General features: G+C 38.0%; 1 protein-coding gene across 1 annotated transcript in view; it reads right to left on the reverse strand.

The window, feature by feature from the left end:
• Positions 1 to 7,911: 7,911 nt before the first annotated feature.
• WDR70 (WD repeat domain 70) overlaps positions 7,912 to 26,262 on the reverse strand; it is a 134,183-nt gene continuing 115,832 nt past the window's right edge. The window contains exons 14-18 of the mRNA XM_065739935.1: positions 20,593 to 20,693; positions 18,141 to 18,220; positions 17,845 to 17,961; positions 16,659 to 16,821; positions 7,912 to 8,389 (exon numbers count right to left, since the gene is read on the reverse strand). Coding sequence (XP_065596007.1) covers positions 8,305 to 8,389; positions 16,659 to 16,821; positions 17,845 to 17,961; positions 18,141 to 18,220; positions 20,593 to 20,693 — 546 coding nt within the window. The 3' untranslated portion in view covers positions 7,912 to 8,304. The remainder of the gene's footprint in view (positions 8,390 to 16,658; positions 16,822 to 17,844; positions 17,962 to 18,140; positions 18,221 to 20,592; positions 20,694 to 26,262) is intronic.

Genomic DNA, 26,262 nt, shown 5'->3' on the forward strand with positions numbered 1-26,262 from the left:
CTGGCAGGTAATGCTCTATGTCCACACAGCCTCTGCCATCACTCCATGCTATGCAACTTTGCTATGTTGCACAGTAATTGCTGGGTCATAAATAGTTAATTCAATACAAAATAATTACTTGTGATTACTGCCTACCAGTTACAAAGCTACATATTTCTGAATGTCTTCTCCAAGAAGTTGAAAGAAAAGTTTACCAGTAGTTAACATGGATTCACCAAGGAGAAATCATACTTGACCAACCTGGTAACCTTCTATGATGCCATCACCAGCTGGTTTAGATATGGGGAGAACAGTGGATGTTGTGTACCTTGAGTTCAGGAAGGCATTTGACAATGTTTCCCACAACATCTTTGTAATGAAGCTTAGGAAGGATGGGATAGATAAGTGGACAGAGAGGTGAACTGAGAACTGGCTGACTGGTAGAACTTAAAGGGTTGTGATCAATGGTGCAGAGTCCAGTTGGAGGCCTGTAACTAGCAGTGTTCCTCAGGGGTCAGTGCTGGATCCAGCCTTGTTCAATAGCTTCATCAACTGTCTGGGTGAGTCGACCCCTCAGCAAGTTTGTTGATGTTACGAAGCTGAGAGGAGTGACTGCTACACCAGAACTGTGCTGCCATTCAGCAAGGTGTGGACAAGCTGGAGGGCTGGGCAGAGAGGAACTTAAGAGGTTCAACAAGGATATGTGTAGAGTTCTATACCTGGACAGGAGGAACTGCATGCACCAGTACAGGCTGGGGGACGACCTGCTGCAAAGCTCTGCGGAGAAGGACTTGGATGTCTTGGCGGATGACAGGTTGGCCATGAGCCAGCAATGTGTCCTGGTGGCCAAGAAGGCCAATGGGATCCTAGGGTGCATTACAATGAGTGAGGCCAGCAGGTCCAGGGAAGTGATCCTCCTCCTCTACTCTGCCCTGGTGAAGCCTTGCCTGGCATATTGTGTCCAGTTCTGGGCTTCTCAGTTCAAGAAACACATCTAACTACTAGAGAGAGTCTAGCAGAAGGCTACAAAGATTATTAGGGACCTGGAGCATCTCCCATTAGAGGAAAGGCTGAAAGACCTGAGGCTGTTCAGCCCGGAGAAGACTGAGAGGAAGTCTCATCACAGTTTATAAATATCTACATTGGATCCAAGTGGATGGGCCACAGGAATACAGACACAAGGAAGAACTTTATTGTGAGGGACAGAGCACTGGCACAGGCTGCCCAGAGAGGTTGTGGAATCTCCTTCTCAGAAGATCCACCTGGATGCTTTCCTGTGCAATCTGCTCCAGGGAACCGGTTGCTTTACAAGTGGGCTTGGACTAATTATCTCCAGAGGTCCCTTCCAACTTCCATGATTCTGTGGTATTGTAATGCATGTTTTTTCACAACTCTAAAAAGCCAAGAAAAACCTTAAATGAAGCAGCAGTCCCCTGGTCCTTACATAGCTGTTGTTGCAGTTAAGGGAGCTCAGACAAAGCTCTAGCATCCAAACTTCAAACCTAGCCAACTCTTGAGGCCTCTCAGTTTAATACAAAACCCCTTGTCCTCTTACTAGTAATAGCAATTTCCTCGTCACTCTAGCTGCACAATAGATTCACAGGATTACAGCAAGTAATATAGGATGAAGGTGAATGAGGAACATAGGGTTTCATGATACAGCGTGCACTATGGAAATCAAGAAGAAACAGCAAGACAAGTTCCAGTCTGCATAAAATGGTATTCCCTAAGGATATGAGAAACAGGGATACAGCATGGTCATGACATGCACAGGAAACAAGGAAAGTGCACTTCACTGAAATTCCAAGGACCTTAGCATCTGAGCTTTTCCTGCAAACTCTCACCTAATACCTTCAAGCTAAGTGTTATGTACTCACCTACGTTCTTAAACATATTGAGAGAATGTAAAGTCAACATAATTCCTGTGATCTTGACAAGCATTAGTATTGGGCTGGAAAAATAAGACAAAAACAATTATTTTCAATAAAAGTTTCTGGAGGCTGATGGTAGAACTGATGAGGAACAGGAAAGCCATACAAGAAACACTGCTCCTTCAGTTATGCTTGCAAATTGATTATGTTTAGGGAACTCAATGGGTGGGCAATGCAGTCACCACTGGGAAGGCATCAACAGATGTTATGTCAGTATCACAACTTTAGGCAATGTGAATTTTGTAGTTCAGTCCCAGAGTAGTAAATCAGCAGATGTGCACCCATAGGTGTGTAGTTCGCCCTACTACTAATTCATAGATCATGTAAGACTACAGCAGACCTTATTTTTAATTACAGAAGGAAAATTAAAGGAAGTGAGAATTCAAGATCAAAGCACCTAACTGGGACATGCTGGAAATATGTTCAGAATGTGGAGTACTGAAATGCTGAGCATGAGGATGTGTTGAGGTCTCCCACATCAAACACTGCTCATGTCAGAAGGATTCCGGCTGGACACAAAGGGACAGAGCCAATAAAGAAATCCTTAAAGCAAAGGACATGAGGGAAATTTCTAGGAAAGTCAGCTATTTTTCCAAACATTTCTGAGCAGATTTATTAGAAGCTTATGAACCCTTAGGAAAATTACTGAAGGAAAGCATTATTAAGAAAAACATTTCCTTCCCATACATATGGGAAACCTTATGGATCTGCCACTAACCAGCAATTTCAGTTCTTCAGCTGAACGAGGAGAGAATACATTAATTATATTCCCCTGACAAATGGAAGCTGTAAAAAAGCTGCAGGCACTTGGGGATCAAGAGAAAATTCAAAACAAACTTAACAATATGGAAATATATTCTGAGAAAATGCAATTAAACTTAGTACAAAGGACTAAATGCAATACTTAAGAATTATATGTAGATGCTAGACTGGCTGGACAGCAACCCTGCAGAACAGGTTCTGGAGGCTGGGGGAGGACTACGAACTGAACAGAAATCAATAATGCTAAACTGCAGAGGAATATGTAATGAGACATGCAAACATTATTCCTGTTTACTCAGCTGTTTTAAGAAAGCAGCATCATCTGAAATACCTAATATGTGGTGAGCAATACACTTCAAGAAGCACGTGGACAATCTGAATAAGGTAGAGAAGAGCAAAGAAATGGTGCATCAGAAAACAGACACATTAAAGGAAAGCTACAAAAATAAGAAGGGACAGGAGAAGATGGCAAACTTCAAATATAACAGAAAGCTGCTGCAAAAGGGAAGAACATAAACTGTCTTCCATAGCTGCTAGAAATGGGATAGAAAATAGTGGAATTGTTACAGTAATGTTTTTAGAATCTATGAAAATTTTGTGCTTCCTAGAAAAATAAAGCACTGGAACAGATTGTTCAGGGAGACTGTAGAATCTCTACCACGAGAATGTTTAATGAGACGATCCAATAAACTTGCCCAAACTGGTCTTGGGTCAATGATAGACTACATAACTTCTCAAGGACTCACCTAGTTGAGTCTATCTACCACAGGTATTTATCTATTGCATCTACTATTTCATGACACATTAAGGAAAGGCCAACACCTACCTACAGGACTATGTCTTTGAAAGACTACGAAAAGTCTTAAGTACTAGCTGTGACATGTAATAGTCCTGCAGTAGCACGTGATACAGATTCAAAATCACAGAACTGTAGGGGTTGGAAGGGACCTCCAGAGATCATGCAGTCCAACCCCCTGCCAAAGCAGCTCCCTAGCCCAGGTTGCACAGGTAGGCGTCCAGGCGGGTCTGGAACGACTCCAGAAAAGGAGACTCCACCACCTCTCTGTGCAGCTGTGCCACTGCTCCGTCACTGCACTGAGAAGAAGTTCCCATGCACATTCGTGCAGAACTTCCTATGCTTCAGTTTGTGGCCATTTCCCCTCGTTCTATTGCCACACACTGCTGAGAAGAGTCCAGCCTCGTCTCTTTGCCTCCCGCTCTTTAAATATTTATAGATGTGCATCAGATCCCCTCTGAGTCTTCTTCTGAGTTAGAAGCTGACTTTAGTATTGGACACTGCTTCCAGGAGTGAGACAGACAGCATACCCCAATACCTCTGCATGTAAGATGGGAAGCTTTTATAACCCAAATGTATTGCAACAAAAATGATTTACTACAGACAGGGAAATATCTTGCATTTCAGACTGTCCAGACTGTATGAAGCAATGGTGTCCCAGAAGACAGATAAAGCACATATTGTATATAACATTGTATTTAAAATTATATTTAACCTTTCCAAATTTAAAAACTGGTGTAACAGGGTGATTCCATGCTTCAGTGCCAGGCAAGCTGAACATCTTTACTATACAACTGCCTAACTCTTCACTTAAATGTTTACACTTACATTCACAAATTGGTGCAACAGATGAGAAGAACTTGGGGATCAGCAACAGAGGACAGAACCTCAAGAAGTTCTGTCTGTTTATTTTTAATTACTCTAACTGTGTGGCTTTCAGTCAGTTCCCACTGCTGAGAGGCAGGCTTGGAGAAGATACTTGGGCATTTAACACAACCAGGAAACAGAGGGATTTTGCAATACTGTTGTGACCAACAGGCCACAATAAAAACATCAAATTTCAAATGATTCAGTATTAAATGGAGAGCTACAGATGTCTCAAGTTGGATACCATACCCACAAAGTCATCAGAGGTCAAAGAAACAAACGGACAAAGATCCAGCCATGAGGATGGCACTTCTCAATAATGCCACTCATTGCAAAACACTCCTCAGGGTTCAGCAGAGATTGAACTGATAGGATAAAGATTCGTGGTTTTTCTTCCCATAAGAAATACTCTTCTACAGCCCAACAGAGAAAAGAAGGCATGACAAAACCCACCAAGCTATACATGTAATCCAAAGCAAAGAGCCAGAGGCCTTTGGGCACAAATTCACAGTTCTCACTAACGATCACAAAACAAAAAAAAAAAAAAAAAAGAAAACCAAACCAAACCAAAACAAAAAACCCCCAAAAAAGAGAAGCAAGTATAATCTTCAGTAAGTAATAGGTCACAGGAAATACCTGTGCGCAGAAGAATTTAAGCAACAATAAATTAGTGGCAGATAGCGAGAGAAAGTGCTAGCACTCAACTATGGTCTTAGCAATTACCTGACCCGTTGCAATATAAGCAATACAAGAGTCTAAGACCTCAACAGCAACAGTAACGATACAAACAGGGAAATGTGAACCAGGGCTGCCTAGCAGGTGGGCTGCAATGATCAGACAGAAACATTCTTGCCCTATGGACAGGTAAGTAGTACTGAATGAATTATTAGCAGAAATAACAGAAGGGTAGGAAATGTTGTAAGGAAACATCTAGAAGCTGCACAGAATATGAAGAGATATGCTCACGTTTGAAGAAGACACCTCTGTAAGGACATCTACTATGAAAGCAAGAAAGAAGGCAAGCAAACAAAGCCCTTGTTTCAGAAATACTAAACCCAAAGACCTTCTAGTCTCAGGCTTCATTCACATTCAATATGGACATTCAGGAGACCATGACAAGAACCTGGCAATGACTGAGACCTAAGTCTTCAGTAAATTTTAAAAGAAAATTAGGTTCATAGGTTCATAAAAAATAAATATAAGTAGTGTTTCTAATATGCCACTTTACATGTAGAACTACATCTTTCAGTTAAAATATTTAATTATCTTAATATTTCTCCTTAGACAGTTCAAAAAAGTGAGTCACAGCTTGTTATACCAAGTATGGTCAAGTAGAGTGCTCCTATCTCCTTCTCCACCAGATTATCACTGAACTGTTCAATATGAAGAACTGCTTTTAGAAATGCCTTAGCATTTGTTTTGTCGGTGAACATGCTACAGAGATTCCATATAAGGACTATGGGAAACAAACCAAGCCAGGAATTAAAGCACAAGAATAAGCACAGTAAGTTTTAAAACTTTCAAATACACTTTTAAACAGACATCGTTTAAAATTTTAGGCTTCTAAAACAGTCACTTGAGACAATTAGGAAATTAATCATTATAAGTAACAACAAACTCTTAAAAAATTCTTACAGAACTTCTGCAAGGCTCATTTGCAGGACTCTTTCCTCTAAGAATTAGGAAACAAGATATAGATGATCTGAATAAATAACATAAAAGGAGAAACTCCTCTCAAGCTGAGATAGTTGTTGCAGCATTTTTCCTCATCAAACTCCCCCTCTGGCTTTGCTCCCTACTAAGCCACACTGTCTCAGTAAATAACTTCTAACAATATAAATGCTAAACCATTAGTACTCAACCTAAAACCATGGACATAGTTTTACAAGCCTTTACAAATCTTATTCAGCATTTTATAAAAGAAAAAATGATAATACCTTACCTTCTAGTACATTATATGTATGAAAAAAAGATTTAAAATAGCCCTAAATGAAACAGCATTAATTTCTGAGGAGGACTCATTGGTTCATAGATACATTAGGTTGGAAAGGACCTACAAGATCATCTAGTCCAACCATCCTCCTATCACTATCCCTACCCACTGAACTACTAAATCAAATCCTTTAGCACCTCATCTAAACGCTTCTTGAACAGCGCTAGGGATGGTGCCTCAACCACCTCCCTAGGCAGGCCATTCCAGTGCCTAACCACTCTTTCAGAGAAAAAATGCTTCCTCAGGTCTAATCTAAATCTTCCCCGGCGCAACTTGTGGCCATTCCCTTTCGTCCTGTCATTAGTTATCAGGGAGAAGAGGCCAACCCACTCCTCACCACAACCCCCCTTCAGGAAGTGGTAGGACATTGCACAGGAAGGCCTGTAGCAGCTCTAACAACAGCTGCTCTTCATCTGGCACTTTTTTCCCCCTTCATTTAATGCTTACCTAGGTATTAAGCCCATCGTTTCGCATATCACAACTGCAGCTGTAAACTAAGCATTCATTCATGCTCTTCTAGATAAATATGAATGAAAACATTTTTTACAAGGGATAAAGACAAGCTGTGGATTATTTAATGCTGTTTCACTGTTATCAAACACTACACCAAGTAAAAGCAGTGGAAATATTTCCTTTTGGGAACGTTACATCAACGCTCACAATACTTTTTTAAGGTCAAACTTACTTTTCTCTAATGTATAAAAAGAATATGAGAAAAGGTAAGTTTGAAAAAGGAAATCATACAATGAAATTGTGATGCGGAACAATGCTTTTTTAAAAAATATCGAAGCTCTACTGACAATAGCAGGACCACATGCTTTGAGTTAGGAAGGTGATTAAGTGCTTGCTAAATATAGCCTTAAATTATGCTTTCAGAATCTATTCACAATTAAGAAAGCTTGATTGTGTATGACGTCTACTGCTCCGTGCTCTTAGTAGAAATGCAAAGTACTTGTTATATTCCATACTATTGAAATCACACTACTTACTGTATTGTATATTACTGCCTAAATGTGTAACCCAGGTTCTCTAAAGGACATTAGTTTTAGATCTGTCCTTCACTTTAAGACATGCAGAATAGCAATTCTATGTTAATGCTGAAGACATATTTAAAAAAAAACCCTACGCTATAAAGGATAATACCAGTTTTCAGAGAGTGTGAGTTAAGATACATAATTCAGGCATAGAACAATATCTATGTCACTATTACTATATACAAAGAGTTCATAATAAAAATACAGCTCAGCTCTATCCTACATGAATCTATACAAACTAATAGAGACAGGAAAGCCTGAAAAAAAACAGCTAGGCAACAAACTTACAGTGTTTTTGTTAAAACATAACATATGGTTGTCCATTCCTACTTCACATTTTTGAAAAATAAAAAGCCATGTAAAGCACTGGTGTGGGACACTCACATACATAACAGATGTAATTCATATAAGAATAAACACTAGAAAAATTTTCTATTGTATTATTTCACATTAATAATTTTTATTTCACATTAATAAATGTGAAATAAAATGTAAGTCCTGCTTATCTGTGGTAACATCAGAGCTTACTAGAAGAAATACAAAGAAACCTGAGGTGTTGTATTATTTTATTTATGTACTTAAAATCATTGAACACTGTTGGGACACAGCATTAGCAAAGTTTGCAATAAAAAAAAAAGCATTTGGCAAAATAAGGAAGTCACTAGAGATCTATTAAAAATTATAAAGAGGAATATTTTTTTACTTAAATCATAAATTTAATAACAAATGGAGAATTCTCCTTTGCACCATACACTTCATTCTTTATTACTAAATTCAGATGTGATATGACAATTCACTGTAATACAATTACTTTTACACTGCAGTAAGACTTATGAACTGAAGTTATTTATGCTTCCAAATTTTGACCCACTACATAAAAGAAGGAAATAAATGCTACAGTTTATTTCAAATGCTTCTGCATTATTCTTTATACCAAATTCCTTAAATTTTACGTTTTTTCCATTCTGGCTTGTCTGTTTCATCATCTTCTGGTTCCACTTCCGCAAAAACTGTTTTTGGCTGCGTTCTAGAAAATATTAAGATTGAAATAACAGTCAAACCACAATTCTTTATCAGAAACTGTATTAGACATACATCAGACACAAATGACATCCTTTAAAAAAAAACAACTATCATTCCTCCCCCCCCCCCGAAAAAAAAAAGCAAGCCCTTCAACTGACTTTCTAACAAGAGCTGAAGGCACAGCTCTCAGGCTAAGTATGAACAGCAATGTAATAGCCAATACATATCTTCTGCAAGTATATTCTCATCAACTCATAATCATTATCTGCGTATTCCATAAATAACACTATGATAGGTGAGAAGAACAAGTCAATTTAACATGATGCTAGAGTAACGTAGCTTCAGGTCTTCTCATTCTATCATTCAGAAAAAGAAACCTCCATTTTGATACAGGAGCCAGTAAGGGAAAACAGAACAGTATTGTTTCTGGCTTAGCTTGTGCATGAAAAAAAAAACCAGCTTCTCCTCTAGAGACTTTATCCAGCACTACTGTAACATAATAAAACTAATGACCTTCATATGAGAACACAGTGTACCCGACAGTCAAGCTTGATCCTATCTATTCCTTCAGTGTTTATGTGTATTTTAAATAACACACTTTATAATTACTTTTAAAATGAACATAGTATCAAGCAGCATTTCAGCAAACTATTCAGCACTCATTTACCCTGTTTTACACTTCAATTCCTGCGTGGTACCCACATCCAACCTAATTCTTAGCACAATTACTGTCTAGCTGAAACTACTAGATTTCTGAAGTTGGCTGTGCTCAACTTCTTATTACATCAGTGACAAAAATTTAAATGCATCCATGGCAGTCATCAGCTCATTAGTGTATTAACAGCAATTTGAGGATGTGAAGCACTACCGTTGAGGGACATGATTTAGGGAGAATTATTGGTGACAGGTGGACAGCAGGATTGGATGATCTTGTAGTTCTTTTCCAACCTTGGTGATTCTATGATTGTTACGACGACTGTTATTTGGCATGCTCACCAAAATGCATAAAGTTCAACATAACTGTGTCTGCCTTACAGACGCAGAAGAGGTATAATTCAACTGACTTTGAAGAGTAATAGCAAGACATCAGCCAATAAATAGGATTCTTCAGTTCTTAAATACACAGCATAAGAGAGATACAAAGTCATCAAAACTAATCAAAGCTAATCTTTTCTATACATGGAATCTTTCTATTGGCCTGCCTACTTCTCTGCCTTTCAAAGGATACTACACTACACTTGAACAAAAAGGCCAAAAGGCTGAGGATGCTTCAGGGACAGTCCTATCGAGGGACCCTCTATTAGTACATGGTCCCCTGATGCAGGCTGTTATGTCTCATTACACATTTGCAGACCTTGAATGCCTATTAAGACTGAAACTAGTTAGATGAGTCATTCCGCTCTCCATGGAAAACAGAAACGTGAGTAAGAAAAATTAATTAACATTCTCCAAAAGAAAAAACAAAAAAACCTCATTAGAAAATAGTTACATAAACTGTACTTAACTGATCACTGAAAGGATTTTTTTAGTCAACACTGATTTACTGATTCCAAAACAGCCAATGGGGATGAAGGCTCTATTGGCACAAACACTGGATTCTATTGTCTGCTTAAGACACAGAATGTACGGAATCTTCTGTCTCCCTCATTTTTTCAAAACCTGTTGATGACAGCTTATTTAGCACATTTTAGAAGTGTATCTTCCTTTTATCACAACACTCAAAGAAAGGTACATAAGGTGCCAGAACTGAGATATCTGTTAGTAAGACACAACTACTCAAATGTAAACCAATCGTTTCTGACCATGAAATTTCAGCCGTCACGACTGTTATTAGAAACTTCCACTCATGAAGAAATACACAATTTGTGAAATGTACATCAGAAGCTATGTAATTTCTGTGACAGAAGTGGCACTGTGAATAGTTACAGATGTCAGGAAACATCAGTAAGGTACTCAGAATCCAATAAAGATGTGGCCAAGGGGGGAGACTGTAGCATAACCCAGCAGTATCTCAAGAAAAAAATGTTCAGAGGAAATCAAGTCTGCTTGTTATCTCATTTTTAAAAATTAGCATGAAATGGCTGTAGCCTCAGCTCAGCTGCAGTGTAAACCATCCAACCTTCACAAGTTATATAGCAGCAACTAGGACGATTAAAACACCTGACTGGTTTAAATGCATAAGCACAGGAAACACTCTTTGTTACAGCACTATCAACAGTGACCATTCAATTTAAACACACACTGTTTTGCTTAGCAATTGAACTAGAGATTGCCAGTGTAGTAGGAGCTTGCTGCATGATAATATTTATACAAAAAATATCAAAACAGGTTTACTACTTCAAAATGTTTTCATTTCTGAGAGCAAGATAATACTCTGGAAAGCTGTGTACTTTTTCTCCATTGACTCTCTTATCAATTTTATTTTTCTTTGTCCCTGGAGCTACGAATTCAACATTTATGGGAAAAACAAGCCCAGATGAGATTATTTAGCACCCAGTCCTATCACATTCCAAAAGCCTTCTGTGATGGGGATTCTAGCATGTCTCCTCTTCATCTTCGAGAAGGCATGGTCACCAGAAGAGGTTCTTGATGACACAAAAGGGCAAGTAATTCATTTTCATGAAGGGTAAAAGGAGTTTTTGGGGAACTACAGGACAGTCTACTTAACCTCTCCCTCTGAGAAGTCTAGAAAACAAATCCTCACAGAAATGATTCCTAGGTGCAAGAAGGCCAATAAGGTGATAAGGAACAGCCAGCACAGATTTAGCAAAGCATACTGTCCCTGACTGATCTGACTATCTTAATTACAGAATCATAGAATTGTAGGGATTGGAAGGGACCTCTAGAGATCATCTAGTCCAACCCCAATAGAGATAATAATAGAGAATTAATAGAGATAGTCATAATAATAATAATAATAGGGTTAATATAGTCATAAGAGATTCCATAAAATACCTATTTAGCATTTGTAAAGTGACATGTGAATTAGTATAGCCACTTATGGGCTCTGCAGTATAAGAGACAATGTCAGCGGTGGCCATCAGATTGGTTACAGTGGAAAGATACTATATGACATGGCACTGGAATATGAGAAGAAGCTGAGCAAAGTGGGTCCCTTTAGCCTTAGCATAGAAGGATTAAAATGGAATTCCACTGCTACCTACAACTACATCATGACATCATGAGAGGCTACAGAGAAGATGGAGAGAGAATCTTTTTGAAGCTGCAGCTACAAGACAAGGATAACAGAATATTTGGAACATGGAAAGTATAAGTTAGATATAAGTAATTTTTTTCTCGTTTACTATGAGGGCTGCCAAATACTAGAACAAGCTGCCCAGAAAGGCTGCTGAATCTCCATCTATGAGAATATTCAATCTCAACTAGGTATGTTCCTGAGCAACCTTATCTAACTGGACCTGAGTAACATAACCCTAATGAGTAAGCTTTAAGTAGGAGGTTGGACTAGATGACCTCCAGAGGTCTATCAGAAGAACTGGTATCTCATACATTGATAGAGGCATTCCTAGTTACACTGAAAGGCTACAATCAAAAACAGGAAAAGCAACTAAGACAATTTATTCTTATTAGATTTGTTTGTATGATTTTTTGTAGACTTCTTAGACTCCACTGTTTTGCAATGTGTTCTGTTATACAGAAACTTTAAAAAAAATCCAGTGTCCACACAGACTGCCCTAGAGTCATAAAATCATAGAATCACAAAGGTTGGAAAAGATCTATAAGATCATCCCATCCAACTGTCCACCTATCAGCAACACTTCTCTCTAAACCATGTTCTCAGCACAATGTCTAAATCTTCCTTGAATACCTCCGAGGTTGGTGACTCCACCACCTCCCTGGGCAGCCCATTCCAGCGCCTGACCACTCTTTCAGAAAAGCAATTTTTCCTAATGTCCAGCCTGAATCTCCCCTGACACAACTTGAGGCCATTCCCTCTCGTCCTATCACTAGCTACATGACAGAAGAGGCCAACTCCCAGCTCACTACAACCTCCCTTCAGGTAGTTATAGAGAACAATCAGATCTCCCTTGAGCCTCTTCTTCTCCAAACTGAACAATCCCAGCTCCCTCAGCTGCTCCTCAGAAGGCCTGTACTCCAGACCTACAGTCACTCAGGTTATAAGTTGTCTTAGTTACTTTTTACAGATGCTGTAAAAATAGCTCATTCACATCTGTGATTCATGGAGTTGCAGCTAAAAAATACTGTTATAGCTAAACCAGCTGGAAATGACAATTGCAGCATATGACTTTTGTCTCAGTATATTTTAAAATGTGAGTTTATTTTGCACTGAAACAAATTTAAAGACTTTCAAGCATGCTTGGAAATCAGAATAATGTCAAACAGGCTATGTTCAGAGAGGAAAGAACCTTTCGGCATTACCTCAAGAAGTAGTCAGACTCTTCTCAGTGAATTCCCTCTCAAAGCTAACAATCTCCAAAAAAGATTTAGCTTAATTATACCAACATGTGTCAGCAAAATTACAGTTCTAAAACATTCTGTTTGGTCCTGCTTTTTCATTTACAGATACTACATGAGCCACAACATGACTAACATTTCACACACTCATAATGCCATTGAGGAAAAGAATGGTAAACATGATGGAGCTAGAGGTTACAGCTTCAAGTTGTTCCCTTCAGCGTGTGGCAAGCAGCAGTGACAAAGGGCAACATCTCTGTAATAGAAGATATTTTCTAAGAACTGCGGTCTATCTTGATGCAGAGAGAAATTTCACCTTGATCTTCCCTACAGTACAAAAGAAAGATACATCTGGGCCTGATTAGGCCCTCAGCTACACTGCTTAGTAATTTATTCTGATCCTTCAGAGGGACATCTGAAGACCTTACAGTATCTCTGTACAGCTGTGTTAAAACAAACAGCTCACAAAGAATGTAATTTTCAAACATTTACAACTGAAGCCTCAAGTTCTTTTCCTGTAGTTCTTTAGTTGAAATCTTCAATCTGTCCTTCCTTTCCTTTCACTCCAATGGAAAAACTCATGCCAAGGACTCGAACAAGTCTTTTTCCCAAAAAATCTCAAGGTGGTTTTTTTGGGTTTTTTTTTTTTTTTTTTGGTTTGGTTTGGTTTTTGTTTTACTCATTTTTTTAATTGTTCCACCCAGACTTTTCCTGCTGTTGATCTCATCTCTTATGACACTTCATTCACACTGGCCTTCTGTGATATGTCATCTTTTGATTCCATTTGTACTTACTATTATTCCCTACTATCCTTTCAGCAGCATGTGTTATTTTCACTGATCCTTTTGCCATTTATGTATTTTCTATTCTTTTCCATCTCAAATTATAAGAGAAATAGAAAGGCCATGCTTGAACAACAAGCTTGAAAATAAATTCAAGTGATAAATAATGCAAATATTTGGCTTCAAGAACAGATAAGGCACCTTTAAAAAAATACATACAATGCATAAGCTAACAGCAAAAATGATGCCACAGGTATTAAATAAATTTCTAAAGTAAAAACACAAAGAAATTAATTGGCTTAAAATGCTATCTGTCTTAGAACGACCACTTACAATTAGGACCAGATGAATTCTAACCCAGTCAGCACAATCTGAGCTGAGCTATAAAAACTTATCAATAAGCAAATTGAATGTTTCTTAGTCATCTTTGATGAAAATTAGTTTGTAGCAACCAGTAAAGAAAACGAAAACTTATTCCCTAGCCATCTTCTTAAGAAGGAAAATTGAAGACTGTAGGCAAATAACCATCCAGGAGACAACAAAAACAAAAGCCATATCAAACAAGAACTACGTCAATTGAATTATACTATGTATAAATTAAAAGTTAACACAGAAATGTGGAAAAACTGATAGCAAAGAAATAAAGTAGTAAAAAGAATGAACACTGAAAAAATGAAACATACTGTGTTTTTCCATGGTCTCAAGTCATTTTAAATACACATTAGAATATCATCTTTCATAACTCTCGAATGTATCTTGTGCTATAAAAGAAACACTAGACAAAGCTAAAGGAGACAGTTTCTCTAGGTTTGTATACTGCTTACAATTGAACTCCAATTTTATGCTTACAAAATGAACTCCAATTTTAACAGGGTCTCTGGGGAAATACAATACAGTGTTTTGTGATAATTTCTATCATTTACTTGTACTTTAATAAAATACACATCAGCCAAGAAGGTCTGTAAAATGCCTTATACCAGGTAAATGTACCCATCCTATCAAGTCAGATATTGTATGTATTATAATGCAGACCTCTTGCATTATGCATGCATGCAGGTAAGTAGCTAATGTATCTGTGACTGCCATTGGTCTGTAGCTGCTAACACAGACACCCATTTCTGAAAGTTAAGAACATAAAGCAGTTGTAAAGTTTTTGCATTTCAGTGTCATAACTGTATATAAATAACAATAAATAGTAATAATAAAGAATAATAAGAATGAAGCTTTAAAAAGCTCCTTGCATGGGGTACATCTTGAAGTTAAGATTCTAAAGCAAGGATAGCATCAATTTCCTTGGCATGAGATTTATCAACTGACAAAACTGTCAAGGCAGCATACTGTTGGCTGCAGCCCAACTCCCCCACATACGTATCACCTTCTGGTGTGTAAGTTAATAGCAGTCTGGACTTGCATCCTCCCTATTTCTCAGCCAGCTCTCTTCTTCCCCTGCAGCTACATCTTTTAACAAGAAACCATAACGAGATCCACCCACCTGACACAGTAAGCCGTCTGTAATACAGCTATGTTTTAAAACTTTCATGTCTACTACATTGCAGGTGTCAGAGGTGAAACTCAATAAAAAATCAATGAAGTTACTTAGCCAAAAATATACTGAGGTTTCTACCTGATGGAATGTGCAATTGCATTTTCTGCAATTCTGAGAACAAATAGCTGCACATTCTGAAAAAAGAACAGGTACCCACACATTCAAAGTAAATTTCTCTAGGAAACATGAACCCTCAAGCAATTAAAAATCAATAGTTAGCATACTCATTACAACTGCTACAGAATTAGTATTTCAAACACCTCTTTCTTTGACTTTCTACAAGGATGATATTATAGAATGCACTGATTTGATGTACTTCAGAACATGTATGTAGTCAAAGCCAGAGTGGGACACTAATTTTCTCAAACTCCTTTGGAAAAGATGTTGTGGGTCAAGTCATGAAATAAGTGTCACTGCCAGAAAGACCTATGATTCTTAATACATTCTGAGTTTTTGGAAAGATGTGATATTTTTTCATTAAAGAGCTATAGGACTAATAAGGGAAATACAGGAAGTGAAGTGCAAATAAAAATACGGCCTTGGAGATAAAGCAATGGGCTGCTAATAAAACAATTCCAGTCTGTTACTGGCTCTACCTGTTTTGTGAAGACTATTTCATCTCTTTCCCTATTAATTCTATTAATACTATTTCACCTTTCCCTATTAATTTCGAAAATACTACTTACACTAGGCACATTACTTTATGTAACAAAAACCATCAGAGACAATAACAAAATGTTAAAATATTTGTAATTTTAAGTGGCATTTTCTGCTCCTTAGTATGAAATACATTTATTTACTTTGTATTTTTATACTACCCAAAATTTATTTTTAATGGTTTGAACTGTATTAATTCTTAAAAAATAAATAAATGTATTTGGTAGAAATCACTAAGGAAAGATACTGCAGTTTTTATTGTAACATAAAAAAGTACCAACCCATTTATACAGTTTAAATTGAGTGCAGTTCTCACTGTGATTTTTAATACTAATATATCTCTAAGACCAAGTTAATCCAAGCGGTAGGCAGGTCCCAATGCATGAAAAATCTAAGTAATTGATGACATCTAAGAAACTGTTTAAAAGACACTGTCATAACACCAAGCAAATACTTTTGAAGGTTTAACCTAAAACTCTGTTAGGGCCAGAGGGCATATCAGAAAACACAATTCCGGACTCTGTCAGTAGGACAATAACTTCCTAAAAGGCATATTACCTTTTAATATCAGTTTCTGATGTTTACTTGTAGAAGACTTGTGAATTCAGAAAGCTTTACAGTTATTCCCTAGCACCGACAGGCAAATTTAAAAAATGGAAATATCAAATTTTAGTTATTTAAACTCCTGGAAACTTTTATCTACATGTAAGAGCATGATATATTCTTGGTTTACATATTAATGGCAATAAGCCAGAAAAGGCAAAGTAGACTGTTAAAAATGCGTCTTCTATTTTAACCAAACTCCCACTGGCCTCCAGAAATATGACTTGTACTTTTAATTGCTTCCTTACTTAGCATATGCTGGAGCAACCCAGTATGGATTCTCTTCCGCTTCCTTTGCATGACGTAAAATAGCCTCACGAGGATTGCTATCATCTGTCTTATCCAGTGCAATATTCTTGACTATGTATGATGACAAGGTACCCCCATGAGTTCCAACACGGCCACCGCGACCTAGAGCAAGAAAAAGAATTAATAGCATTTTAAAGAAAATCTTAAACACGTAATGTCTGCAATAGTGATCTGATACGAAGAAGCTAGGTAAGATTACAGAAAGGGCTTAATTCAGAACTGAGTTCACTTAAACATTTTACTGATTATACAAAGTAAGTAACAGTGATTATTAACTTGCTTTAGGTAAGTACTCCAATAAAAGAGCAATGTCTTACAGTACTGGACATTGCCCACACATCCAACAGTCCCTCTCTAGAAGTGTTTGAATTAAACTCCAAACAAGGTTAGAATCACAGAATTACCAAGGTTGGAGAAGACCTCCAAGAACATCCAGTCCAATCATCCACCAATATTTCTCCACTAAACCACGTCCCTCATTACAGTATCTAAACATTTATTGAACACCTCCAGGGATGGTGACTCCACTACCTTCCTGGGCAGCTTGTTCCAGCGCCTGACCACTCTTTCAGGTAAGAAATTTTTCCCAACATCCAACCTGAAACTCACTTGGTGCAACTTGACACCATTCCCTCTAGCCAAATTGCCAGTTATGCAGAAGAGGCCAACACCCACTTTGCCACAACTTCCTTTCAGGTAGCTGTCTCCCTTCAGGCTCCCCTGGGAACACCACTCATTACCGGTCACCAGCTGGATTTAATTCCATTCTCCACCAATGTCATCTTGGCCCTCCAGCCAGCTATTTACCCAGCAACAGGTGTAGCTGTCCAGGTCACAAGCTGCTAGCTTCTCTAGTAGAATACAGTGCGAGATTGTGTCAAAGGCTTTGCTAAAGTCTAGGTAGACTAAATCAACAGCCCTTCCCTCATTCTCCAGGTGGGTCACTCAATTGTAGGAGGAGATCAGGTTGGTTAAGCAGGACCCACCTTTCATGAACCCATGCTGGCTGGGCCTGATCCCCCAGTTGTCCCACACATGCTGTGTGATCTTACTCAAGAAACTCAGAACCCAAACATGACTGCCTCTGTGGCATGGAACAATATTAAGTGATTGTGTGTAGATTACCTGGTCCTGCTACTGGAGGTTCTGGTTTGTGAGACTTCATTGGATCAAGCCTATCCTTTTCCAGCTGCTTCCTGGTGCTTCGCTGTCGTGGTTCCCGGAACATCGGAAGTGCATGAGCTGAAGAGTGAAAGTTTGAAGAAAAACAAATGTCAGAAAATAATGGGATATAATAATATTAATCCTCTTAATGTGAAAATATTAATGGGAAAAAATACAAAACTAAATCATCTGCAAATAATATGATACCTGAGAAACAGTTAATGATGCTCAAATAAAAATGTGTTTGAATTCCTTACGTGTTATAATGTAATCCTGTGTAAGAGTCTCCGCTTGTCTCTCTTTCCTTTTTGTTTTGACCACACATAATTTTGCTCCCCTGAAAGAAAACACAAGAGCAACAGAGCTAGTCAGTTTATGTCTAACAGAAACCATTTTTTATTCAAGACATATTCTCCACAGAATATTTGGCACTTTGAATATTAACGAGTGTGTATTATAGAATCATAGAATGGTCTGGGTTGAAAAGGACCTGAAAGATCATCTTGTTTCAACCCCCCTGCCATGGGCAGTCACCAACCACTTGATCAGGCTGCCTAGAGCCACATCCAGCCTTGCCTTGAATGCCTCCAAGGTTGGGGCATCCATAGCCTCTCTGGGCAACCTGTTCCAGTGCATTAGCACCCTCTGAGTGAAAAACTTCCTCCTAATATCCAACCTAAACCTCCCCTGTCTTAGGTTTAAAACCATTCCCCCTTGTTCTATCAATATCAACCCAGGTAAACAGTCACTCCCCCTCCTGTTTATACACTCCCTTCAGGTACTGGAAGGCCAGAATGAGGTTTCCCCAGAGCCTTCTCTTCTCTAAGCTAAACAGGCTCAGTTTCCTCAACCCTTCCTTATAGGAGAGGTGTTCCAGCCCTCTGATCATTTTAGTATCCCTCCTCGGGACCCATTCCAAGAGCTCTGCATCCTTCTTGTGCTGGAGGCGCCAGGCCTGGATCAGTACTCCACATGATGCCTTAGAAGAACTGAGTAGAGGGGGGCAGTCACCTCCCTCTCCCTGCTGGCCACTCATTTTTCAGTGCAGCCCAGGATGTAGTTGGCCTATTGGGCTGCAAGTACTGCTGACTCATGTCCAGTTTCTCATCCACCAGGACCCCCAAGTCTTTCTCTGCAGACCTGCTCTCCAGGAGTTCAGATTAGTTTACATGACATGTGGAAGTGAGGACAGAAGTCTCCTATCACATGTCATTTGTCTACAGTACTTGTAGCATGCACACAGAAAGTGCCCCTTTCCAGACAAAGAATGATTTGCTCCTAGTATGCTTCCTAAGCAGTATAGGGAGTAGCTATCTAACTAGGTATCTAATTATATATATAATTATAAAATATATATAAAATACTAATTAGAGTATTTGTAACACTACAAAATCCTGCACAAGTTCGATTGCAACAAGTCTAATTTATACTGGTGGTACTTTCCATATTACTGTTAACTATCAAAAGGTACAAAGGAACCAAAAGACACAAAACAAGCTAAGATTTTTGTAGACTGTGTACAGGAGACTTGGTCTACATATGGGACAAACATTGTCTGGAGAGGGGTTGAAACAATGATGACATAATTTCCTTCTCTAAATTGATAAGAAACAGAAAAATAACATTTCTTTCTGCCAATCTTATATACAGGAATTTAAGTTCATATTGAAGTATCCAGGTTGCTGTAAGTATCTTGGAATTTTGAACTGCAACATGGAATGTTTCTGCATGCTAGTGAAACAAAGATGAGGGCATATAAGGGAATTAAAATTTTTACAGTAACAACAATAGTCATACCAATCAGAATATATGAAACACACATTTTTCCCCTGCTGATAAGGAAGTTCTCAAGCCAATCCAGATGGTAAAAGCAAGGTAATTGCTGAAGTATTTATAGACTAGTTAAATCCTCTTCTATTCATTCTAGACTGACAAATCACCTTCTGATTAATCACTACCACCTTTCATTAGATGTACAGGCAAAATCCACATGACAGGAGGGGGTGGTGGAGGTGAAGTCTTAAATCAGGCCTTCCACCACTACTTCACATACTCTGAGTTTAAGCTAATACTTCTGCACAATGTTTTTACTGCAAAAATAAAATGAAATACATTAAAAAAGAGTCTAAATACAGTAAGTAGCCTTTCAATAACATCATATCAGCAGCCTTCAACTGCTCAACTTGAGGTAATGGTCTCAAGTTGTGCCAGGGGAGTTTTAGGTTGGATATCAAGAAAAAATTCTCCTCTGAAATGAAAGAATGATCCTGCATTGGAACAGGTTGTCCAGGGAAGTGGTGGAAACACCATCCCTGGAGGTGCTCCAGAAACACGGAGATGTGACACTTAGGGACCTGCTTTAATCAACATGGTGGCAATAAGCTGATGGTTAGATCTGATGATCTTAGAGGTCATTTCCAACCTTGATGGTTCTATGATTTTGTGAAATGAAAGGCTGGTTATTCTTACAGCAGATTACATACAATTGAAAAGGCATGTGCTTGTAAATCCAGGTAGAACTGCCAGTATACAGCATCGTTAAGATTCTGGAGGAAAATGGACAGCTTTCCAAAAACATTCTTTTTCTCTTTTTTCATCTTCATTGTAACTAAATAAGTAAAACTCTGCAAAGCAGACACTACTAAATTATTATAATCAGGCTAAATATGAGGAAAAAGCAGTTCTTAATTGCTAATTACTATTACGTACCTCTGGCTTTTGACTGGATCATAGTACACTTTTGCCAATCCATTGCCTGTACCAACCATGATCTGGTTCAGCTTTGGGTGCCAAAGGCAACGCACAACACTCTGAAATAAAGCAACACATTCATTATTAGTTGGTCATTCTTTTAGATTTTAGCATTAATACTCATACTGTCAAACAGCTGATCCTACACTGTGGTAAAAACAAACTTGAATACATGAATGAATAAAAGCTCTTCTCTGGAGTTGAAGACAATGTAGAAGGAGTGACAACATATGGATGTAGGCTAGGAGGAAGTACAAATGACTGGCAATGAGAAAACCAGTGGTTTCCACAGACTTACTGCTCCACAATCTTCGTGGGCATACTTGAAATAGCAAATTGAAGAGGGATTTAAAAGAGAACAATAAAGTGCTTCAGATACAGCAGTGTAGGCTGTCATGACACTTGAATTCTTTTTAATTCCTAATTCTTCCACCCTCTTCCTTATTTTTTGAGTTTTTCCCATCTTCTTACACTAAAGCTTTCTTATACAGTGCTGACATTTCACTCACTGACTGCAGGCTACAGAGTGGCTGGTTTTCATTTTTGGTTCTTTTTTCTTCTAGAAAACCCAGAAAAACTTGGTATTTGAAGCCATGTCTCACAGCTCTGTCACACTTCTAATCTGCACAAAAACTCATTTTCAGATACTATAAGTACTGTTGCTTTATACATACAGCATGGTTCTCCATGTGACTGATCGCTGTACTCAATCAGAGGTCAACACAGAATAACTGCAAGACTAGCATGACTTAAGTGGTCACAATTCACCTTGAAGGACAAAAGAAGACCTTAACATTAACTAAAACTGTATGTGCATCTATTTGAAAGAAAAAAACAAACCACATCAACTTTTTTCAAGAGAATGTAACAGTTGGAAGAGATACTGTCCAAGACTAATGTCTTGATAATATTTTTTTAGCTACGAAATAAATGCATCCAAAGCTAGCAGGACGCATCTTATTCACTGCAGGGGAGTTGGACTAGATGACCTGTAAAGGTCCTTTCCAAATCTAAGGATTATATGATTCTATATTAGTATTTCACTGAATAATGATTTTTCTAGTGTCTTTTTTCTGCAAAGTTTCCATGTCATCTTTTACAAATTAAAATAAAAAAAAAGATACAGACTCTTCTCAAAATGAGTTAATAGCTCAATATTCAACAACTTACACCCACTTGTCATTATAGCTTCTGCATTTTTTTAATTTTATTTTTACACAGTGCTGGGGTGAATTAAGAGGTTATGGCCAGCAGGTCAAGGGAGGTGATCTTTCCCTTCTACTCTCCCCTGGTGAGGTCACATTTAGAATACTGTGCCCATTTCTTGGCTCCCAGCTCATAAAAGGTAGGCATCTCCTCAGAGTCCAGTGGAGGGCCACAAAGATGAAAAAGGGCCTGGAGCATCTCATGTATGAAAGGGTGAGTAACCTGGCTCTGTTCAGACTGGGGAGGAGAGTGAGGGGGGATCTGATTAATGTTTACCAATACCTAAAGAGAGGTGGAGGCAATGGATGAGGTCAGGCTCTTCCCAGTGAGGTGCAGTGACAAAACAAGGAGTAATGGGCTGTAACTTGAACACAGGAAGTTTTATACAGACACATGGAAGAAATTCTTTATGGTAAAGGTGAGGCACCACTGCCTGCCCAGAAAGGTGGAATCTCCTTCTCTGGAGATATTCAAGACCTGTCTGGACACCTATCTGAGAGACCAACTGTAGGTGACCTGCTTTAGCAGGGGGGTTGGACTCGATGATCTCTTGAGGTCCCTTCCAACCTCCCTGATAATACAGCACATGCAATTAAAAAAAAACAACAAAAAAAAGGGAACCACTAACGTACTAAAAAGAGAAATAATTCAAAGCTATAACATAATTAAGAGTGCAAGTAAAAATACAGCCCTTTATCTTGGGAGGGGTTAAACATTTAATCGAGAAGAGAATGGTTATGTAGCAGTTCTTTTGAATTTCTTTTAAATGGTGAATTCCACTTGACAATTCATATTCCTTCCTATGTCTAGTTTGGTTCACATCCCCCTGCATTTGACAAAAAATACAAAAATAGAAATGTGAAGCCCATTCAGCCAACATGAATTAGAACTTCATTCTACTGTATGCTTTTTAAAACCTGTTTTTCTGGTTGCTGCTCTTGTGTAGAAGAAATAAAAGGTTGAGGGAGATGAGTTTACATGATCATTCTTTACAAAGCTTCTCTACAGAATATCCTACCCAATGCATACAAGCGCATACAACACTATACTTTCCTATTTTATTACAAGTACAAATAAACCTGGCTTATCTATTTTAAGCAACTAAAGGGCGACAATGTTTTTTACAGATAACTCTGAACTATAAAGTAAAATTCTGGCAATGCTGTATCTCCATAATCCTTGCAACAAGATAGCAAAATAATCAATACAGAGTTCCTAATAAGTTGCTTTATTTAAATAAGAGATTCTTTCATGCTGTTATGTAATGCCATTACTCATAATGTTACGGTAATTCTAAAACATACAAAGCTAATAACAAGTTTTGAAGGTCAAAGGTGGGTGGCCTTTTCTTTAATTAATATTTATTACATGTGTTTAGCCAGCCTTTTAAAACTTTGTAGTTAATGTGGTCCTCCACTTTCTTCTGTCAAGTAAATGTATTTTATAGCATGGTACTGGAAACCAGCCAAGAAAAACAAAGCCTGAGACAGTGTGGCTAAATGCTGATGGGGATTGCTAAGTTTCTAACTTGTCAAACATCCACAGCACACTTAAAACCAGCAAGGCACGTGCTCCAGACCAGGCAGAAGAAACTGCCATAAAATGCAGTACTATAAATCTCCTGAAACAGTAAAACGGCTCCAGAATATAATTCGTTAAAAACTAAACAAATATGAGCTCTGAACATGCAAGTAATTTTATTAATCCACTGGCATATAAACCTACTTTATAAGAAATAATGAAAACTACTTACGGAGATTTTCAGATTATTTTAGAAACTGGCAACACTTTATGAACAAAATACCGAATTCCTAAACTGAATCCTAATAATCTTTCCCAATCACATAGTCCTAAAGAAGCAAAAATTCTGAACAAATACACATCAAAGGAATCTTTGTACACTAGGTTTTAACACTGAGAGCAAGGGGCAAAGGAAAATCTTCACTGTGCAGAAATAATTGATTCTGAAACACAGCATTTCTCAATCATGTCTAACTTTCTGTTTGCATAGAATAATTGAGGTAGACATCACTAGAAATCCAAATAATCAAATTTCAGGTCAAAGAATGTTTCAACTCTGTAGGCAAATAATTGAGCTCATTCCAGGAAAACAAGTGTTTCCCTGGCCTGATCTGTATATGCACACAACCCCCTAAAAGGAATTAGAGAATGGCTGACGAGGCTGAAGGACACCTCTGGAGATAATCTGATTTAACTTCCCTACTCTGATCAGGCTCAAATGCAATAGGTAACTATGGACATTACCCAGTTTGATTCAAAATATTTCAGGATGCAGACTCCCTGTGCAACTTGTTCCAATGTTTGACCATTTCTATGACAGCAAAAATACACATTTTATTCTGTTCAACTGGAATTTCTTCTAATTCATTTTGTGCCTATTGCCACTTGTCCCATAACTGGGCACCACTGAAATCTGCTTCATTTTCCCCACCAGGTAATCATGAATAAGATTATCTTTGTGTTCCTCTCTTCAGAATGGACAATTCTATCTCTCTCAGCCTTTCTGTTAAAATCAGATATTCCAAGCTTTGAATAATCTTTGCAGTCCTTTGTTGAACTCACTGTAATGTATTTGTATGTCTGCTGTACTACGGAGCTCAGAACAAGAAAAAGCACTACAGTGTGCCTCACCGGAGCAGAGTAGAGGGCAGTGACTGGCACTCTTGACCTGCTGGTAATGCTTTTTTACCTGGTACAAATACCCAGCAGCCTCTTGCCAGTTTCTCCTTCTCTGAGATGGAAAGGGAATTTACCTCAAATCCTTATTTCAACTTATGCAATGACTTTTTAAGAATAGCTTGTTTCATTTTAAGTTGTGTAACACCACGGCTACCAAAAAGAACAAGGTGGTACTATAGTTTTAATTGCCTCCCCTTAGATAAGAGCTCAAGCCAGAAGTAATGACTTAGCAGTTAAAAGGAAGCTCTCACTGTACTTACAAGCTGATTTCATTTATGCTTTTTCAGGGAAGTAAAACAGGAGCACAGAATTAAGCTGCCTGACAGTACTTAATGAAAAACAAGAACAAAAGACTACTAACTACTAGTACCAGCTTTATGAAGGTTCAGTGGATGCCAGTTTCAAGGCTCAGGAAATACAAACATTGTAATAATAACTTTAGTTAACTAAGTTAAATTCCAGATTCAACAGTAGAAGACTTAACCTGTTTCTTAAACTACTTAAAGCCTGAACAAGGACAAAGCTATGCAGGTTCCAAAAAACATAAAATTTGAGATCATCTCTCAACTTTGCAAATGAAAAATACTGTCTTACTGTTACTGAGAGGAATCCTTTGTCATTATTTTCAGATAACAGATTATCTTGTAATAAATGACTGACAGAAAAGAATTTAAAAAAATCTACTGAATTTTAATGACTTTTTTTTTCCATTCGGAGTCAACACATTTACTTTCTGAAATAACAGCCTCAAACTAGCCATATCTAGCTAGTCCTTGAAACTAACATATCATTTTTTAAAGCAGCTATATAATTAAATTAAATAGAAAACATGAATTGCCTAAGCAATACTTTCATCTTTATTTTAAACTAAGGCTTCAAATCTCATATTTTTGAAAATATATTTGAAAATGACCACCAGTGTTAGAAAATTTTACCTATAATAATGTAAGAGCTTAGTAGTATATGGTAATCTTTAACCATGAAACTTATAAAGGTGTCAGGCAAAGGTGCCTTCTCTCTAGTTTGCCATTCCACCTGCATTTCTTCTGAAACAAGTACAGTCCCAGTTCATGTGGGGCTCATAAATAGCCTCATCCCGGACAGTCTGTTTTCACCTGTGTGCTTCTCTTTGTATTGCAGAAATAAAGCTGCTGGTGCAGGTAAAAAATAAACTACATCATATAATATTTGTTTTAGGTTACTTTCCATTAGGGATAGTTCAGTATGCAACTACACAAATGGCTTTACTGGTACTACACATGTCCCTGTGGTTTCACAGAACTGGCCTCTAAATGCAGTGCTGAAGCTTGAAACAGAATTATTTGTAACATGGAATGGAACATTTATTCTGGCCTAGAAACAGACTCTTGTGTTTAATAGGCCAAGTGAAGAATAACTGAAACAGATTTCTCAGCAAGCAAAAGCTAATTATCTCAACTGAAACTGTCCAGAACACTTGGGCTAACACCCCTACAGGGGTAAACAATGCAGAGAGGGCATTTTACAAGGTCAGCAAGAAAAGATTAAAATGATTTGTTGCATGGGAATGGAAAATTTACCACTACGATGAAACCATGAGGCTGGTAAGGTCATAAAACTGCAGACTGATGTCAAGGACTGAAAGAATTCTCCTGGATCTTTGGTTATAAAGACAGTTAAAGATTGCAGCAGTGATGACAAAATTCAGCTCCCTGGCCCACACTTCAAGTAAAAACATTCAAT

The sequence above is a fragment of the Cyrtonyx montezumae genome, unplaced genomic scaffold, assembly GCF_038088225.1.
Source record: "Cyrtonyx montezumae isolate F1298 unplaced genomic scaffold, pur_monq_1.0 scaffold_25, whole genome shotgun sequence".
NCBI lineage: Eukaryota > Metazoa > Chordata > Aves > Galliformes > Odontophoridae > Cyrtonyx > Cyrtonyx montezumae.